The sequence below is a fragment of the Rattus norvegicus genome, chromosome X (assembly GCF_036323735.1).
Source record: "Rattus norvegicus strain BN/NHsdMcwi chromosome X, GRCr8, whole genome shotgun sequence".
NCBI lineage: Eukaryota > Metazoa > Chordata > Mammalia > Rodentia > Muridae > Rattus > Rattus norvegicus.
In genome coordinates, this window is record NC_086039.1 from 38,739,099 (window position 1) to 38,760,582 (window position 21,484).

General features: G+C 41.8%; 1 protein-coding gene across 13 annotated transcripts in view; it reads right to left on the reverse strand.

Annotated features, from left to right (window-relative positions):
* The window catches only part of Sh3kbp1 (SH3 domain-containing kinase-binding protein 1), a 345,129-nt gene that overhangs the window by 52,569 nt on the left and 271,076 nt on the right, over nucleotides 1-21,484 (reverse strand). For all 13 annotated transcript variants that reach the window (XM_039100102.2, XM_039100103.2, XM_006256931.3 and 10 more), the window contains 4 exons: nucleotides 21,236-21,343; nucleotides 9,791-9,842; nucleotides 6,516-6,596; nucleotides 3,839-3,998 (listed from right to left, as the gene is read on the reverse strand). In XM_039100102.2, the coding sequence (XP_038956030.1) occupies nucleotides 3,839-3,998; nucleotides 6,516-6,596; nucleotides 9,791-9,842; nucleotides 21,236-21,343 (401 nt within the window). The remainder of the gene's footprint in view (nucleotides 1-3,838; nucleotides 3,999-6,515; nucleotides 6,597-9,790; nucleotides 9,843-21,235; nucleotides 21,344-21,484) is intronic.

The following is a 21,484-nucleotide window of genomic DNA, read 5'->3' on the forward strand; positions in this document are numbered from 1 at the left end:
TGTTAAAAGACAGAAGCCTCTTCCGGAAGTACCACATGGCTGCAGCTTGCTGGTTCTTGGGAAAACCTAGACAGGAACCAGCAGCTGAAACCACAATGCTTCCTTAACCAGTAAGACCGGCCAAGGAGGACTGTATGTTCTTTTGCTTAATTATCTATTAGCCTGCCGGCCATCTGGTCAGGTAAATCTTGGTAAAGATTTGTTTCCTGCAGCTTACTGCCCTTTTTGTAGAGGGACACTGGCCCAGAACTGCTTGAATATTGTTGGCACACTTCTACCACAAACAATTTGGCAGAATAAAACAACTTGACAGACTAATAAATGCTATACTTTTCAAATGTAAATACTTAGCAAGAAGTATAACATGCATTAGGTACTAAGGGGCAATGAAATTTTCTTTGATGATGATGATGATGATGATGATGATGATGATGATGATGATGGTGATGATGGTGATGGTGATGATGATGATTTTGCTTCTTAAAATTCATGGCATACTAAACTACTTTGTATATAAGGAACACATGCTAAAGAGCTTGAGTAGAGGCTGAGATGGAACACAGAAGAGGCAAATGGAATAAGCACCCCCACTTAAAGAACTATGGCATTCAACAAGTGTTTGTTAAAGGAGCCGCTACCATATGCTTCACACTGTAAGGCATGTGGTAGTGATGAAACACGCTCTTGATCTGCTTTAAATCCAGTAAAGGAGTCCGTGCGTGGGTACATCCCAAGTGGCATAGTATCAGTCCCAGCACCATGCTAAACATGAGGAGTCAGGCATTTCAAGAAGAGAGCAATAGTGAAAGATAAGAGAATACTTCTAGAAGGAGACATGGATCAGACATCAGGCTGTATCAGTAGGTACATTAGAGGTAGTCAGAGGAGGATGGACAAAAACCAACATCAACTTGGGAGATCCTAAAACAGTGGTTCTCGGGTGTAGACTTCACTAGCAGCAGCAGTGTTAGCACCTAGAAACTATTTAGAAATGCAAATTCTAGTATTGGGGATATGGTTTAGTTGGTAGCGTACTTGACTAATCTACACAAAACCTTGGGTTCAATTCCCAACAACACATAAGCCAGGTATGATGTCACATGCTTGTGATCCCAGCACTAGGAATGTGGAGGCAGGAGGATTAGAAGTTCAAATCCTTGCATTCACAGCATTTTTAAGGACAGCATGGGCTACATGAGGCCCCGCCTCTAAAACAAAACCAAACCAAAACAACAACAACAAAAAAGCCCCAAATGAAAATGTCCAAGTCTGGGCTGGGGATTTAGCTCAGTGGTAGAGCGCTTACCTAGGAAGCGCAAGGCCCTGGGTTCGGTCCCCAGCTCCGAAAAAAAAAGAACCAAAAAAAAAAAAAGAAAATGTCCAAGTCTATTTCAGGTCTGCTGGGTCAGAACCGCAGGATGGAGTCCTACAATCTTGGGTGCTCGGCAGTCACAGGGTGAGTAGGGGTTACGGTATCTCCACCTTTTTATAGCCTACTTAGGTGGCAGGATAATGTTAAGAATTTATGCTTCCCAATAGTTTATATATATAGAAAGCCTTTGTACACCCTCCTTGGTAGCCTGCCCTCCTACCTCACAAAGTAGATTTGAGAACTGGAGGCTGAGAAGTGCTAGACAGAGGCAGGAGATAAATGTGACCTCTTGGGCCTGCTAGTTCATCGAGGGTGACAAGCTTCCTCTAGCTTGCAAAGCTGCACCTATCCCATAATCACAGCGTCGAGGGTAACTCTCAAAGACAAGGATACCGTGAGAACACCACTGCTTGTTTGATTAGATCATCATAAAAAGCTGCAGGACTGTGTTAGAACACAGTATTGACTATATTGAAATGTGTGTAGCCCCTGAAGACCAACAGGATTTGGCAGCGTATGGCCTTGGCTGTCCTTTGGCAAGTTACAACGTGATAGGTGATCTTTCTTGCTCGACATCTTTTTGTTTGGATAGCTCATATTCTCTACAGCAGCACTCTGTTTGCCTAACCTTTTCATTCTGATATGTTAGCTTCAGAGTTGAGTATGGCACTGATGTGATTGTTGCTCAAGTTATTGGGACCTTCAGGTGGTCTCATCACACACAAAGAGCTCTTTACTGTCCATCAGATGAGGGTATGACTCATAGGGACCTGACTGGAGATTAGAGGTCATAATCTAATTCATTCTCACAAGGGCCATTTCACAGAAGCAGTAGTTCAATTGAACCTTAGTACAACACCTTCAGAATGCTAACTCACGTGCTCTACAAATGCACATAGTTCTCTGCTCAGCCGGGCAGACTACCTCCCATAGACAGACATGTTATCTCTACCTCTCAGCCATCTAAGCCATGAAGTGTCTCTTTACTTGGTCAGTGTTGGGAGGATACTCGTTACTCTTTCTTTTTTTCTTTTTTTCTTTTTTCTTTTTTTCGGAGCTGGGGACCGAACCCAGGGCCTTGCGCTTGCTAGGCAAGCGCTCTACTGCTGAGCTAAATCCCCAACCCTGATACTCGTTACTCTTATTATGGTAAGTAAGTGGGCTGTGTGACAACACAGATGAACACTGAGGAAGTACATGGTACAAAGTAAAACAGCCATGCACTTTGAGTCTACTTATATGAGGTACCGAGAGGTCAAAATCATAGAGACAGGAAGCAAAATAATCACATCTAAGACTACAGGAAGGCAGCAATGGCGAGACACTGTTTAGTGGGTATAGATGTGCACTTATACCAGAGGGGGAAACTTCTGGAAATGACTGCAACAATGATGGGAGCATACCCAATTCGAACCATGAATTTAAAAATGGTTAAGATGATAAATTGTATGCCATGTGAATTCCATCACAGTTTTAAAAATTTAAGTAAACACTATTGTCTTACTGTAGTATACACAGTTTAATAGTTAACAAGGAGAAGACTGTTACTTTATAAGCATGTGCTACATATTTAAATATTACATCAAGGTGAATTTCAGTGTCACTTTCAATTTAGATGGTGAAAGGGAGGTTAGAAAGACAACACTTTGCAAAGGCGTGCGCTAAGATTCAAGCCTAAAGGACTGTCTGCTTTCAACACAGGACCTTACAAGCTGTACCCAATGCTTACTATGCAAACAGCTTATAAGAATAGACTTCAGGGTGTTTACAGAGACAGATGAAGATCTCCAGACTACTTGCTCTCATGTAGCACACTAACATGTATTATGCAAGTACGGAATGGCAGAAAGTTCTAAGTAAGAACTAGTAGAGAGAATTCAAAAGTTTCTTGTCTATATAATTCTATAATACACAATACCAACTCTGACTTTAGATTACCAACACATGTTTGAGACAACCAGTGAAGAACTTGGCCATGAAGAAATTACCATGTTGTCAGGCATGTCTTTGAAGGTCTTAGAATTCAGAGTCACATGCCTCAGGAAAATCTGTCATGCAGCTCTTGTCCTCCACACCATGCTATGAAAAGTAGATGGAGCCTAGGGCATAGCTCAAGGGACCACAGAATGGCTAGAGTTAGGAAACATAGCCATAATAAGCGAGGTATGCGAAGATGTGCAAAGTCATCTAGGAGATGAAGGAGAGTACACCACCTGCACCTCCACTTTGCAAGGCAGCTGGCCTTATTCTGACAAATCTCAGGAAAATGCTCTGGGTTTGAGCAGGGTCTACATGACATGGGCCCAGTTCTTGTCTCATGTGCCCCTGAAACCCACACTGTGCTTACTCTATAACACCTTGCAACCACTTCCTCACTGGAAAAAAAAAGTGGCTGGAATCTTTAGACAAAGCTTGATTCCCATGATCATCCCATGCCTACCCGCCTTAGTGAGAAGATGGCAGTACCTGGTGTGTGTCAGTGGGCCCACTGGTCGCTCGGGTCTTCTTGGGGGCAACACACCGGGTCTGTTCAGAGAATTGGTCTTAGGTGGACGAGGCTTTTTAGGTGGGATGGCAGGAACAGAAGGCTTCTGTAAATCCAGTTTTGGCTCTCTCTCTGGTCTTTCTTTAAGTCATTTTTTGAGGAAGTGAGCATGAAGAAAATAGACAGACCTTATGTCAGTGACAAAGTTTACATATACATTGCTTATTTCCTGCTTTAAAATACATGCACGTGCGCGTACACACACACACACACACACACACACACACACACACACACACACATTGATATCCTTTCTGAGAGCTAAGCTGATAGTGAAGAGTACCATTCACTACTTATTCATAGCCAAATTGGAGTCAGAACTCGATGTCCTCTTTTTCCTGTGCTTTTGCTAGTGCTGGTCCTTCTGCCACAGAGCTCCAAGCAAGCTCTGGATTCAAGCTCCTACCTAACCTTCAAGGCCTGGATAAAACATCTCTTTAAGATCCTGTGCAGTATTGGCATACAACTGATATTCCATAGATAGTTGATAGGTTTTACCATGTGGCCTATATGATCTTCTACTGGGTGTAGGGAAAGAGTTGCCCTGGTGCATCTCAGATTAACCTCTGAGAAGTGCATCAGTCAATAAGAGAGAAAACTGCTCAGGAAATAGCTTGTTCAGAGATATCTATACAGCTTTTAAACTTGAAAGACAAAGTAGGACTTCTCAGATTGTGGAGTTGGTTTCTGGAGTCAAGGAGCTATTAGGAAGAGCTTGAATCCAGATCTGGTAGTCAAATTGGGAGGCATTCAATGACAGCTTCAATTTTCCCATTCTCAAACTAGTCTTGCCTTGCGTATGGTAGAAAAAAACATTAACCCATATTCTCACTAATAAAGACTGAATTTCCGTTTGTGTCTCACTGATGCACAGGTAAAACTCCTGTATTTATCCTCAGAACACCTTTCATTGGCCAGCACAGGCATGAGACCATGCATGTTGTTTGGGCACTCAGAATAAGTGTCAACAACTTTCTGTGCCTCCTAGGGTACTATGCAAGTATCACTGGGCTTGTCTTCACTGTATTTCTAAAGGAACATATACCCAAACCAGGAATTATAAGAACTCAGCTTCTGGCACACTATGGCCAGAAAAGGAGGGACCAAGCTGAAATGTGGAGGGGCTAAGCTAAAATGTTAAGGAGTTAACTCCCTTGTTGTGCAACAAAAACAGTAACTTGCATGGTGGCATGATATAGATTTTGGTGACATCACAGGGATGCTAAGACTCAGACACTGGTTCCCTGAAGGGTCTATCTAACTAGGCTTCTAACACTAGGACTTCTGCCTTCCTGATTCACTGTGGCATAGGATAAGGACTCTGAGAGGAAGAGTTAGGGCTATGTGGCTACTTGGTCAGCCAAGGAGAATGGCTGCTCGCAAACCCATCTATAAGTTAGTCAGCATGGGCAGGGCATGAAGTATCTTAAACCCAGAGCCTAGCTAGGGTACGGATAATATTAGAGTCCTCCATGAGGACAGAGGGTAGGTGTTTAGTTATTTCATAGCACATGCTTTTAGGAAAGAGATGTTGACAGAGCATACACTGAATAGCAATTTTCTCACTGATCTCTAACACAGGCTTGGCCTTCACAATGAGGTTCTAATGACTCAAATTTTACCTGCTTACCAAGAAAGAAAGAGGTATAGATCTTTAACAGCTTGCAATGTTGGCAAAACTTTCAGTAGACTGATGTGAAATATTAAATTCTGCAATAAAATTTCATGAGGCCACCAAGGAGCACCTCCAGATAATTATATTCATTAATTTAGCATTTCTCTTGTGACTTCAAAATAACTGCTTTTTAAAAATGGAATTTGCTTGGCTTCCTGTTCATAATAACATAGTACTTTCCTTAAAAATGTGTGATCAATCAAAACTTGGACACCTAGTAAAAGGAGCCCTTTCACTTCATGGCATGCAGATTTCGCGGGGGAAAGAGCCTCAGAGTGATGGGAATCAAGCACTGTTGTTAACCCGATTGTGTGGGGTTTTAAGAGACCTCTCTGCCAATGGAATTTCTAAACTCTCTCTGAGAACTATGAGACAGAGTTGCTTTTCCCAGTATGTCTACCCCCCCATCCCTATCCCTCCAATATTCCTGGCCAGGAATATATGTCTATAATGTTATTAGCCAGACTCAAGGGCCCAGAACTGACCAAGGATGAATGGTAATTTCAGCAAGCCAAGACCACCTATATCAATGATGCATGAACCCATCCCCACAAGAAACTGAGAAAAGTAGAGGGATTAGATAGAAAGCACCAGATATGTGCAGGGTCCTTGATAAACTTACAAACCACCAACTTCGGGGTACAGGCAAGATGGCAATAGTAGACACATCATGGAAAAGCCCTAATGTGTTCAATGACTGGGCTGGTTGGTTTTGATTTCATGAAAAACTCTGTCCCTGTAAAGTGCCACATAACCTTCTCATATTTCCTTCAAAATGAGATGTTTGGAAGCAATCAAAACAAACCCATAATCACCATATTACAAAGAAAAAGCAAATTGTGTGGGTAATCAGGACTAGTGCCATGACAGATAGCTTCACTGCTCGCTGTTCTAGATGTGCCAATGAAGAATTGATCTCATACCTTTCTCTTCTGTTCTGTTTGGAAGTGTTTCCGGTCTTTCAGGAGGTATCTTTTTAATTTCATGTTTTCTCTCTGTGGTACCTAGGAGGGAAAAGCTAATTGCAATCAGAAAATGTTTTCTGTATTTATTTAGTTGACATATCTGCATTTAAATATTTATCAAGTACAGCAAAGGCAATGGAGTTTTTTTTCCCATGAGATGGCTGCTGGTGTTAATTGTTCAGAAACACAGCAGAACTCATTTCTAGTCTATGTCATGAAATTGGCTTGCATAGCCAGGTGTGCCTATAAATTTGGTACATGGGAAGCCAAGGCAGGATCACTACAAGTTCTAGGCCAACTGGGGATACAGACTGTGTCTTTAAAAAGAATTTGCATGCCTATAAATATTTAATTAATAAAAACACCATTACTCCTTTTAAAATATTTAAACACTGTTTCCTTGGACATTAAAAGTCAAAGATTATGATGAAGTGGGCATGCAGAATGTGTAGAAATAATTTATTCATAAAATATATAACTAAGGAATCATAATAATCGTATTATATTTTATAAAGAACAGGTTTCATACAGAACTAGACTCCATCTTGTAATAAGCTACATATATAGCCTGGAATTGTTTGATAGACCTTGCATTGTGAGGTAAGGTCTAGATTCCCTTGGCCGGAATGGGGCTAGCCTTGCAAATGTTTTGACCAGTAGTTGAAATAATTCCATACTATTTCCACTGTTACGTTATAAGGCCATCTAGCTTACACTTTATTTGCTGGAATACTACTGGACATCCATATAAGAGATCAACTACCTCAGAGAAGCTATGCAAACACACTCTGGTCTGCAGTCCCAGCTAAGCCCAGTCTCCGAGCCATTCCTGACATAGGTAGCAACACATGTGTTGAAGCCACCATCTTTCAGGTGAATACACCAACATCAGCTAGCTCAACTTTCCAAACCACTATGCCAGCCCTGATGGAATAGAAACTAACCATTCTAGTCATGCTCTATTCACATCCTTAGCCTACAGAATCTATGGCTCTACAAAGATCATTGTTTTATACCACAAAATTTAGAGTGGTTTCTCATACACCAACATATCTAGAATATAATTTTGAGGAATATGCAGATTTGCTACAATGGTCTTCCCTAAATCCTTTCTCTGTGTCTGAATTCTTCAAATATTACATATTTCCCAATACATCACTTTACATTTCTCCTTTGCTCTATGGCCTGCCACTGTTCCCTCACCTGAGGGTCTCCCTCATCTTTGCTATTGGCTTCAGGCATACAAGAGCACTGGGAACTAGCTAGAGTACAAAACAGTCCAAAGCACTCTCTGATAGACTTGAATGAGTACTTGGCTGGTTCCATGGGTGGGTGCCAGATATTAAAATCAGAATTATGAGGCCCCAAGAGGTAAAAAAACTTAAACTTTACATTGAACACATGCTTCATGTGACAACCATCTTTAATGGCACTATATATTAAACACTGTTTCTGATTTGTATTATTTACATATCTGGGTTCTTTTGGTAAAAGGAAGTTGATCACAATGGGAATATGGATATGTATTCCCTCATTACAAACAATTCTCAAGATACCTCGGGATAAAAGAGCCGGAAGAGCAAATGTTGCTGTGCTTTACCCGGGAAAGATTCATTGCAAATATGGTGAAATTATTAAAAAAGAATTTGTCTACCACCTACCATATAGTCTCATTTCTAAAGACAATTGTACTATCTCTAAGAATCTGGTCCTACTTTCTCCATTCCAGCCTGACCAATTCTCAATTGCTCAGTTTGATTCCTTGGGCTCTGACTGATTACTAACGCCTCTAAAGAAAAGGGTCTTCAGAGAAAAAAACACGCTTCTAGTCTATTCTAATCTTGCACAATAAAATATTTATATAACCAGAGCCACTAGGTGGCAAAATGAAACTGTTCAATGTTAGTGGAAATTGGGGTGGAATAGGAGGTAGAATTATTACCCAGTGCCAGGTTAATCTCTGTAATTCTTAATTAGAGCTAAATAAATAAGAGAGAAATGTAAACTTAAATAGATTTTTCTTCTAAGTTTCTAGTCCCTTAAAAAACTTTACTTTTTTTTTTCTTCAAAAAAAATCACTTCTTAGTTGGAGGTCAGCCTGAACTTCATAGTGAATTTTGGGCCATCCAGGGATAGAGTGAGAGGCCCCGTGTCTAAAAAAAAAATACTTCTTAATAAATGTGTGAAAAAATAAAACCCAATAATTTATATTCTTATATTATACGGTATACATATAATTGTGGATTTTTACACTAAAACAGCCTTAATTTTATTTTAGTTGTTTCTTGTCAAAATTAGTATGTACATATACACATATCTTAGTGTATATTCACTGTGTAATATAATGGGTTTCATTGTGACACTTTCATACATGTATGTTATATATTTTGATTTCTCCTTTCCCTCTTCAGTTTGTTAACAAACCACTTAAATAGTCATCCACAAAAGGGATTTCTCTCCACAATTACATGTGACTATTATAAAGAGGCATCCATTGGGAAGCAGGAACTATCATCTTTATGGATAAGAATCCATCATGCAGGGGTTGGGGATTTAGCTCAGTGGTAGAGCGCTTGCCTAGCAAGTGCAAGGCCCTGGGTTCGGTCCCCAGCTCCGAAAAAAAGAAAAGAAAAAAAAAAAAAAGAATCCATCATGCAGTGACATCACTTCTTTCTATACTATTCACCCTTAATATCTAAACCACACAGAATGAGTGAACTAGATTTTGTTTTCAAGACTAGAAAATAGTCAAGAGGGAAAGTATCTATGGCTAGAAAACCATCTTTTTCTGGGGGGGGGGATGAAGTAAGTGCAAATTTTGGCTAGCCACATAGGACAGACATCGAAACCCCAGCAAATCTGTTCATAAACAGTGACGCATGGCAATCCCATGGGAAACTGACCATCAGTAAGGACAAGCAGGGCTTTGCTCCTCAAAAGCAGATTGTTTAAAAAAAAGACCCAGTTCATTTTAAAGTACATTCCTTGAAAACCCCAATTTCTGTACTGTAGTGGAGACACATTTTAGTGATACGGGTTCTTTCGTTTGTTTGTTTGTTTGTTTGTGTCTAGGAAAAACAGCAGCTCATTTAAAACCTGCCTGCTGAGACCAAATCACAACCCCCAAACTAGCAGTTTGTAGATCCAAAAATCTTGAACTCTAACAAAGAAAATTTGAATTTGTACAAAAGAAAGATGAACATTTTGTTTGCTGGATCTGAAAGGTACATTACCTGCCCCTTGTTTGATGACAGGAGCGGATGGAGGTGGCGGCTTCTTGGGTCTCTGAAAAATCAATCATAATTACACATGAGACTGTTGGCAAGCTAGAGTATCACAGAACATAGACATTGTTTTCTATGTGCAGCATGGACAATTTCGGAGAGCCTCTCCAAAAAAAAAATTGAGCAATTCTCTCCCTAGAGACACCAGCTTTCTTTCGGCACCTCTAAATAAACACTGAAGCAAATTCAATCGGTAAAACAAAACTCAGACCAACAAATGAAATGCAGTTTCCCCCTTTCTAAATTTACAACAGCCTTCTAGAAAAGCTCAGTTCAGCAAAAATGGCCTGAAACCAGCAAGCACAATGGTGCCCCTAAACTGAAGCCACATTTGCAATTAAGATTTAATCAGCTGAATAAGAAGTGGTTCAGCAAGAGTGACCATGAAGACTCAAAATCAGATCTGATAGGACGTATGGAACCTTCAAGTAAATGCAGACCAAGAGTCTACTGCAGGCTGGCAAGGCCCCTGCCCTCTTGCCTCTTTTTATGCTGAGGAAGGTCATTTGTGAGATCACTCACATAGCAGTTATACCTTACAACATGTGCTAAACTGGAATGGATGTGGGGTTTTTCGAAGTGGCCCACTATTTTTTCTATTACACATTGTTACTCCATAGGCGATGGGAGTAGCAGTACGATCAATAGCGTTCGTCCCTGAACTTGTTTCAGAGTTTGGGGGCTATTCTTTGTCATCCAAGACTGACTAGAGGAGGGAGAGGGACACAGATGAACTGACTAAACAGCAGTCAGAGAACACAGCCAGGCACCGTCTTGTTCTGTCGTGCTAAGGGCAAGGGGAGAACCATCGGCTGTGATAACACTAAGGAAGGATGCAGGGAACTGAGAGGAAGGGCTGGATGCTTCACATCACTGTTGGCACTCCTTACTCTCCCAGGCACCATGTATTTGCGGTTCTAAGAAACCTACAACGAGTATCCTCTGGTTTCCAAAAATGTCATAGTATGACATTAATACAGGGACCACAAAAGGCAGACAGACACCTAACTGCCACTCTGGCTTACCTTTCTCTGACACAGTACAACGCTGCAGAAAGAGTATGTTTCCAATAAAATCCAGAGAATACAAGATACACAAGAACATGTGTTCTTGTCTTTATCTGTTTCTGTGTTCTTATCTGCAGAGGGGGCATCATAGCATTCAGACTCTGGATTCACTATCTTTTCAGCCTGGTTCTTTATTAGTTGCTGATTCTACCAAATTGCTCTGAGTAAAGACTATAGCATGGTAGGAAAGACAAAGGATTCTGAAAGCTGAAGATCAGTACAAATCTCTATTTTTAGATGATGACGAGCCGCCTCACCTAGCTCTCCTTTCTCACCAATAAATGGCCATTAATGTTATCTTTCAACTTGGGAGGAGATGGTTTTGCAAGAGTTAGTAATCTCGGACTTGGGAAACTCATGTAGCAACTCTATGAGGAACTGGTATCAATATGCCCAGGCTGCTGTTGAAATAATTGAGAGAAGTCATTTCCCAAGGTCACTAAGCTATTAAATGAAGCAAGCTAGTAAATGGGGTAGAGGAGACTGGGAGTAAAGCCCAGGGCTGTTTGACCCACAGCACACTGCTAACCACTATGAAGGCCCAATGCTGGAGCAGAGCCATGAGGCAGGCATAATAGCACACACACGGAACTCATCAAAGCACAGGCAACAGTCTGATGGTCAGATTGCAAGGAGGAAATAGTTATCAAATTGCAGCTATGGTATGAGCTCACCTATTCTGTAACACACAAAAAGTAGAAAGAGTGGGGAGAAGTATGTTTAAAGTGGTGGTTTCTGACTAGCAGGACTACATGTGTATACACTTGGGTATGTTTCCTCCTCGATGTTTTCCTGTGACGTACGTATAAGTGCAGACAAATGAACTTTATTAGGAAAAAGCAAGCTGCACTCAGGGCCTCCGGCCCTTGAATACAGGCCCTGCACTGTGTGTGGGTGTGTTTGTGACTCAGGCTCTCCCAATACTCTATTCCCTTTGTCAGCTTTTTCCAGTTCCCTATTAACTCTGTCCTTCCTCCTTCTCTGTCTTGGTATAACTCGTTTGGGAATGGAGGTATGTTTATCTAATGAAGTTACTGCTGAAACCTTGCCATTTAAGCTTCCTTTAACTCACAATCAGAGTTACTGCTTAGTCATGAAACTGACAACACCCTATAGCCTAATTCTTCCCCCAAGTCCCAGTCATGCCTATTCCTGGATGTCTTTCTTCCCCCTTGATGGTTTGAAATACTCTTTTAATTAATTAAACATTTTTAAAAATTTATTTTGTGTATATGGTAATGTGTGTGAACCTGCTCACATATGCCACACCATGTGTAGGAAGATCAGAGGACAGCTCATGGAGAGCAGTTTCTCTCCTTCTGTTCTGTGGATCCTGGGGATGAAACTCAAGTTGTCAGGCTCAGAAGCGAGCACTTTTCCTGGCTGAGCCATCTCTCTGGCCCTAGTTTAAAAAATCTATAAACAATCTCACAGAAGACTCTGTAGTAGAAGCTGTTACCCCAGAGACCTTGCTTCAAAATATATGGAGGGGAAAGAGGTAAAGCAATTACAAACTATGACACTTTCTGTGATTACTGGGCCATGTGAAAAGAAACCAAAGCCTCTTGATGTTGTATAAGGTCTGGCCTGTAGCTGATGCATGAAATGTGTCATGGAAGGAATGGGTGGAAGAAAAAGAAGAGATGAGAAAGGAGGGTGAGAGAGAGAGGATGGGCTATTTTGTAATAACAAGACTGTGTGAAATGTGGTCCCAGAAAGTATGCCTGTGAGAGTGGCAACAGGAGGAGGCAGGGGTCTGCATTTATGACAAGTGTCAGGACCACTGCAGAGGCAGTTAGGACACACATTTAAAAGGAAGGGCTAGTTTGTGAGCAGTGAGCTGTCTGTACTGCACTGTATAGGTACCAGACAGCAGGGAAGTTCATTCATCTCCCCCAACCCCCGCTTTTGGACTGAGTCCACATTCTCTGGTTTTAGTAAGTTCAACCGATTATAACTACGTCATTTCTCTCTTCCCTTTCTCCTTTCAAACCTTCCCACATCCCCCTCCTTGCTTTTTCCAGACCCATATGGCTTTAGACCACCTCCTCAAAACTTGGAAGCACTGTACATGGGCCTACTTTTATATTTTAATATACCAAACTGGGTGACGAGAACAGAAAATGCAGAGCAGCAAATCCACAGCAAAAATATGGTAATAATAAAGAAACGCAGTAGTTGCTGATTCTCAAAGAAATAGAGATGAGGAGACCCAGAGTTGCTTTTCCTCAAAATGTTCAACTGTGTTTGGATGCAGATATTGGCATGAGGAACGCACCAGGTTCAGCAGGAGGTCCAGAGATTCTCTGTGGAGTTTAACAGCTACATACCAACCAGCTCCTTCAACTCAGGTGAGGATTTAAAGTCCTGTATCTTTAGAGTCAATCATTCCATTTATTCTCTCATCCCTCTCCCCGGTGGTGAAAGAACAAAACCTCAGTTCCAAACTTGGGTGGCTTTAGGCTGCTCAACTCTTAGGTAAGAGCTGAAAACAAAGCAGTGGATGTGGGGCCAGGAGTTATGGGAGGAGCCCCTCTGCAATGGTGATGATGCTCAGGGGGTCTGCAGCAATCGGCTGGTAGCAAAAGGGGTCTAGAAGCCGTATCACTCACTGTCCAGGCACTGAGAATTTATTAAAAAAGAAAACAACAAGAAAATGCCAGTAGCAACAATAAAACCCAGAGAGCCAACATTTCCTGATTTGTATTAGAATCCAAAGCTTTCTGTGACCTCGTGTATTTAGGGCACATACATCTAAATATGTATGCTCACCTCTGACTGCATATGCTTCAAACGGAAATGACCTGTCATCCTTCAAAGGCCACACCAGCTATATTTGATTATTACCATTACAGTACCAGGAAGGAAACATATCTGAATGTTCCAGAGTACGGATAGCAGGAAGGCAAACTGCTTCCTGCTGAAGGATTTCGAAACTGACTCTGCCCCTTGTTTGACAGGACTTGCCTGTTCCAAACCAAGGAGCTCATCATCTGGCTCAACTGCTTTTTCCTGGCAGGAACTGTAATCTGCAGCTTTGCTTTATGAACCAGTTTGTAGCTCCTCCCCTCCAAACCACTGAGATATGTTTTGTTCAAAATAATCTGAGGACAGACTTTGATGGTTAATTAGACATGAAGAAATGCTTAGCCAACTGCTTAACCAGTTTGATGTTGCTGTAGCAAAACACCTAAATCTGAGTAATTTATAAAGAAAAGAGGTGGGGTTGGGGATTTAGCTCAGTGGTAGAGCGCTTGCTTAGGAAGCGCAAGGCCCTGGGTTCGGTCCCCAGCTCTGAAAAAAGAACCAAAAAAAAAAAAAAGAGGTTTATTGGGGTTCTTCATTTTGAAAGTCCAAGAATGCGGTGTTGGCTTTTGATTGGCTTATAAGGGTTTTCTACTACTTCAACTCATACCAGAAGCTGGGAGGGGCAGAAAGTACAGACAGAAGCAGCACATGTACAAGAAAAACTGAAGTACGGTACCAGGATTGCAACCTTGAAAAGTAATTCAGTCTCAAGAAAATTAACCAGGTCTCTTCAAGAATATAATAACCAGGGGAACTGGAAGGAGTGGAGAGAGGGAAAACTGTCGTCGGGATGTAATTAATGCATGATAGAATTAATCAATTCATGAAAGAGATACCCCATGACCTATCTCTTTTTGTTTTGTTTTCGGTGGTGGGAATTGAACTTAGCATTTTGCATATGCTAAGCAAGCACTCTATCACTGAGCTGTAGTCCCAGTCCCTAAGTATTCCTTAAAGATTCAGTTTATCTCAATACCGTACACAGGCTACCAAGCTCCGTACCAATACCGTACAGGGCTCAAGCCTATTTGAATCCTAATACAGAATCAGGACTTGGTTAGAGGAACAGATAAGCAAAATGGTAGCTCAGATTTTTAGCAACTTTGGACCTTAGAAAATATCTCCATCTCTATGCATCAAGCTAAGCTGAGAGACTGGAAGGGATACAAATGGATTTTACCAGACTAGGGCACCCATGACAATTGTAGAGAAAGATGGGAGGCTCTGCCCTGCCATTTCTGCACCGCCATATCTGGAGGACCCACCACACTTTGAAAGTATGGAGCTGGGACAACGTGATACTGATGTCTATAAGTGCTCCTCTGTACCGTCCAGAGTTTAAACAACTAGCTGCACCGTCATCTGCACAGGATATCCCAAGGAACCATTATATAACTTCCTCTTGGGAGAGTCTCCTGCTGGTTTCCTATCTCAGTCTCTAGCCTCATGGTATGTGGCTGTAGTCTCTCTCATGGTTAGATCACTCCAAATGGATGGCCTTTTAGGATCATCTAGACTCTGGAATAGAGCTTCCTCCTAATAGGTTATCTCAGCACACCCCTTCATTCCATCCAGCCCACCGTACAAGTGAGAACTTAATTATATATCCACATCCCGTGTCTAGTGGAAGGGCCTGGGCATCCCTTTATCTAGAAAATGGAATGTGGCAGGAGCCAGCTTTATGCATCCCCCCTCCCTTCCTCCTTTTCCTTTATACTAGTACAAAACAGAACAATGAACAGGAAAGGAAGCGCAGAGGAAAAACAGGCACATTTGACACAAGACCAAAACACAAAGAGATCCAATTTATCTGCCAAATTTATACCACACACAAAATGAAGGAGAAGCTTGGGGTGTCAGCTCAAAGAAGTTCCAACTGGGAAATGAAATATCAGCCCTATAGATAAGGATATGACAAATGAGATGTTCAACCGAGAGAGCATAGACTGTAGATCCTGCCAGGGAAGGAAGAGGTGATACGATCTGGGTGGCCTGCGGATAGCCCACTGAGGCTATATCAATAGGCCAAACTTAGGTGACATAAACAGCCTCACAAGCTCAATTCCTGTGTATGAGACCACCCAGAAGAACTAAATACACAAGACAGATATGTCGTGGGGGGATTATTTTCCTAAAACTGGTTATTGGGTGGGGGATATGTTTATTTTTTGTGATTTATTGGCCACATTTAGAACTTAGAAAAAATTATAGGAGATCTCTGAGGACCAATCGACATGTCTAGGAATGAGAAAAAATATTGGCTAAGAACAAATTTATAAACTAGGTTGTCATTATACCAGAGCTCCTAAGAACTTGGTAAAGGGTAAAGTGGTCAGAATGAATGCTATGTAACTCATCGGTGGTGGATTAAGCATCATGGAAACTTTTTTTGAATAAAAGTTTGAAATCTGCAAAGCTGCCTGATCTAGAATAAATTTATGAGGATGTACAAGCACAGAGCTATAACTGAGGAAGTAGGAAATCAAAGGATCATTTCAGAGTGCCTAGAGGTTGTTATGAGTAGGAAGAGTGTGGTCAGTGATTATTTTAAAAGATCTATTCAGGGGTTGGGGATTTAGCTCAGTGGAAGAGTGCTTGCCTACCAAGTGCAAGGCCCTGGGTTCGGTCCTCAGCTCCGGGGGCGGGGGGAATCTATTCATTCACTCATTCACTTGTTTTCTCTGCCTGCCTGCCTGCCTGCCTGCCTGCCTGCCTGCCTGCCTGCCTGCCTGCCTGCCTGCTTGTCTAGCTGTCTGGCTGGCTGTTTCTCCCCACAGCCTCTCACACAAGTGCATACCCTTATGCACTCATGTGGAGGTCATTAGGTGCCTGCTGGCATCGCTCTCCGCCTATTCCCTTTGAGATCAGTCTCATGTTTCCTTGGATAGGTTGGAAGACGCAACCCTCTTGTCTGTCCTCTCAGAATTGGAGTTACAGGCATGTGAAAGATGCCTGGCTTGATTTTGTTTGTTAGTTGAGACATGGTTTCTCATATCCTAAGCTGAGTTCAAACTCAACATACAGCCACAAAGGGACTTCCTACCCTCCCGCCCCTATCTCCTGAGTGCTGGGATTACAGCTGTTCAACGCTTCACCCACACTATGCAGTGTTGGGGCTCAAACTTGGGACTCTGCATTAGAAGCACTATGCCAAATTGAACTACAATCCTAGACCCTGGTCAGTGGTGAATATGGAAAAACCAGAGTTGACGAAGCTAACAGAATAGTGCTCTTGCAACAATTGGGTTTAGCTGAACTCAGGCTATGGCTCCCTTGGCAAACGTTCTCCTTCTATGTGTGAAGAGGGGCCATACCTGCCTGGCTTTTTCCTCTCACGTGGGCTCTTTGCCTTCCCAGAGCAATCTGGAGTTGTTGTTGTTGTTGCTGCTGCTGCTGTTGTTGTTGTTGTTGTTGGGAAACCTGGATCCTAAGAAATTAGACGCGTAGTGGTAGGGCAAATGGCCAGGACCAGTACTTCTGAGCTCCTGTTACTTAGCAAGCTAGCAGCCTGCTGCCTGTGTAAGCCTGGGAGTATGCAAGGTGAGGCTGAGTCACAGTGGCAGAGACATTTTCAGGACAGGTTTCTAAGTTCCTGTGGTGAGAAGCAGATGTTTCCCTGTGGTATATTCACTAGGGAAACCCTTGGGGGAGCCTTAGAGGTGTCCACTTGGGACATGGCACCAACTCCAAAGAGCCCATTCAGGAGACATGCACTAGAATGGTGCTGCAGCTTCTGGTGATCTACCTTCTTCTCTTAGATGGTACACGGCCTGAGATGTTCTGGAAACACTACCCTTCAAAGGACAATCTTTCCAAACGTTAATCCTAACCTTTGTCTCTTTCTAATGACATCAGGATGCTGTTCCTGCTAATTCTGGAACTCAGCCCTAGTTCCCTGTTACACGTCACTGACAATGACAGTGCATGCGCCTTGCTTCATTAGAGCTCTGAGAATATTTCATCTTTCCATCCTGATGTTCAATTGTGCTGTCAAGGCTCAAAATAAACAGTGATTGCATCTAGGTTCTCTCCTAAATAGCTTACATAATTGCTTTAAAATATGCACCACGAGATCAATGAGCATTCTCTCCTGGAATACCTTGAGGAAAAGCCACAGAATGCTTGCCATGCTGGAAAATCTGCTGAACGTCCTCAGGACGTGAGTCCACCAGGGATTGCAAAAGGCCTGATGGTGAGACTCTTGTGTCCACAGCCTGGCAGAAGAGAAGCCAGACTCAAAAGCATGCCCTGGTGATGCCTGCTGAGTCAAAAAGCCTGCTGTGGAAGACTTGCTTCTGCCTATCCTGATCATTGCATACTGTCCTCTTTTCTGGGTGAATGACTGTAACCCCAGTCACTGGGGAGAGGAGATGACATCTGCTGAAATTGGTGGCAGAATGTCTCAGACACCATAAGCCATACAGCATCTTCACGTTAATAATGCTAATCATCCTTATACTGTCAATTCAGCGAGTGGCATCTCCTGCCCCAACCATATTGTCACCAACTCACCAGTATTCTAGGTGCAGCAAGCAATAAAGGCTGGCATAGCAACGGGTGCAAAGCTATCCCGCTGGTTTTGTAAGCCAGTGGGGATGAAAAGGGGATTTTCTACTTTGAAATTTCAAAAACCTAAATGTCACATTAGACAATACCTTTTCAGCTATCTGAAAATTACTTTTCAGTTATCTGACAGGTCTGACTATTGTATCCCTAAAACGAAGTTTTCTGCTTTGTGAGGATGAAGTTTTAAAAAGAGATGAGGCCTGCATGTCTGAGGTTGCAGAGATGCCCATGGGACGCTACAAAATATGCACAGCTCAACAAGGAGGCCACGCCATGTCCTCTCAGCAATAACAACGTCACTCTCCTGCTTCCCTTAATATCTTATGTAACAAAGAGCTTCTAGAACAGTACACTGTAGAGTGTGTCTCGTATGAGTGAATTCGTGGCCCCAGCAAAATAAGACTTTAAAATAAGAATTTAAAAACAAAAACAAAAAATTTAAAAACAAAATAAGAATTTAAAGACAGAGCACCACAAAAGAGCCAACTGTGGTTTTTGGTCATTCATTAGAAAAAATGATCTAGTGTTTCAAAATCATATTCCTGTCACCATAAAAATGACAAGTATATGTTGCTGAGCTATAGTTAGTCATTCTGTGATGTAAATACACAATAACCTTTTGGAATATGTGTTTGATTGGTTACATGATCCCCTGTGGACACAAAAATCCACTGGTACTATGGTCCTTAATATAATGGTATACTGCTTATATGCAACCTAAGTCCCTCTTACTATTTACTGTAAAATCACATTTAGATTACTTATACGTGACTCTTATAGGGAATAATTCTTTAAGTTTGTGTATGCTCAGCACAGACAAATTTTTAAAACCTTTCCAGTCTGTGGTTGGTTCAACTCTAGATATGAGGGTCTGTGGACACTTCAAACATCATGTTACATGGTCAATACTTGGAATTTGATCTTCCAGCTTTCCTTTTAAAAATGCAAATCCTACTGCCTCAGTTTGACCCAAGGAGACAACAAAGCCTAGCAGAGTGCCCAAAGGAGGAGACTCACAACAAAGGATTTTTCCAGACTCAAGGATGGGTGAAGAAGGGTACCACAAACCATGTGGATGGACCCGTGTTCCACTCACTGAGGCCCAGCCACAGGGAGAATCCTTCAGAAAGCCTTGCAGGCCAGCCTTGCCGCCCAAATCTGAGTCAACAAGGACAGCAACTGTATGCTTCATTTCTATTCATTTACCATGAAGGCCAGCTCAGGGAAATATTTCCAAAAATACTGAAGGAATGACTGAAAACTCAAACACAATTTTCAGGCAAGAGATCCAGGAAAAATATGAGAAATTGCATGAAGAGTGTGCGATTCTTTGCTTGGTTATCTCTATAAATACCTTTTACATGTCACTGGGTACCTTTTTTAAATGGCTATTCATCAAAACTCCTAGCCTCATTTTGATTTCCAGGGAAATTAACCAAGAAATTAAGATACTGTGTTGATTTGGTCAGCTGAAGCAAAAAGAATCAGAGTTACTATTTTAGCATTAGATCATAGTTGTGGCTAGTTTCCCCCTACCCTTACAGATAGTAATTATAACTGCTAGAATGGTCAATGTGTACAGGAAAATTTATCCACTATTGGACACACTTTGAGGCATCTCCCAAGATTATGCCCTTAGATCATCAAATGAGTTTGAAATCTAAGGCCATGCTTTTAATACACTTTAATAGCTTGCTTTCTTGGACTGCTTATGTGAGGACTGTATTGTAGTCTATATAGGCCAATCCTTCTTGGTATTTGAACCAGAGCTCTGGAGAGTCTAAATCCTGCTTCTTCAGGCTCTTTTAAGATCTTGATGCTCAAAAGTGTGGTCAATGAACCAGCAGTGTCAACATTACCTGGGAGATTGTTAGAGATGCTAGAACATTGCTACCTTTTAAAATAAATATACCCACTCATCTAAACGGTGTCGATACCATTAAGTCATGGTGTGACAAACTACTAGCACTATAGCTATCATTACAATATATCAGTTCAGGAATGGTGATGTATCAGAGTTGACGTGATGGTTAATACTGTCAACTTGACAAGATCTAGAATCACTTAGGAGACAAACCTGTAAGCATGTCTATTAGGGAGTTTCCCTTTGGTTCTTGGCATGCCATATGACCATCTGTTACTATGATGGACTCCACCCGTGAGCCAAAATAAGCCCTTTCTTTCATAGGTTATATCTGTCAAATACTTTGTTACAACAACTAGAAAACTGAATACTACAGTTAGGCTTAGCCTGGTCCAAGAACAGAACATTCCCTGGATGTGAAGAGGCCCCAGGCCAGAGATCAGGCAAAAGCTTGAGTAAAAGGCTGTGAGGTACAGAAGAGGATGGGTAGATGAGCTAAAGCAGCTATCTCTCCCTTCATACTGTAAAGTACTTCCAGTTCTCCCCAGTTTTTGTTACATCATTAGCTGAGAAACAATGCACAAGGAGTAAGGCAAACCGAATGGATCATCTAAACAGCAAACACCATCAAACCCACAAAGAGAGAGACAACCTGGGTGAGACACATAAATATGCATTTAAGTATATGTATACACATATGCAAATATAAAATAAAATTAGCAGGCTGTGCTCTCCATTCTTAGTCTCAAAAGATAATTTTCAGCAACTTTAAATATTGGCTACTTCAGCACCACCAGGGACTATGCTATATAAAACAGGAGGTATTTTCTTACTATGTAGAACGTCCAGGGTTCTGACAGCTTTTCTGGGAATGTCAGTGTGCCAGGTACTCTATATACATTGAACTCTGGATAATGGTTTTGGGCTTGTCCTATGGCAGCCAGGGGCTCAGAACTCAAGTCCATTGAACATTTAAATGTCACTGATCTTTAATTTTATATCAAAAGATCTTTACCTCCCCAGTGTCATCATGGAAGCCACAATTCTGACAGAAAGGGAGACAATGAAATCAAAGCCAGAGAGACTTACATTCCCTTCCTTGTCGAAGTCTGACGGAAGTAACTTCACGAAGTTGTCAGGAAACACTCCTCGTCTGCCATTGAGCTCTCCTTCCCACCAGCCTACATCGATGCAGTCCTAGAAACAGCACAACATGAAAGTAAGACATTGGGGGCAAAAAGTATGGTATTCTGTTGTGGAACAGTAGAAGCTCGCTCTCTCTTTCTTTCTTTCTTTCTTCAGTTCTTTTCTTTGTGGTACTGGGGATGGAACCCAGGG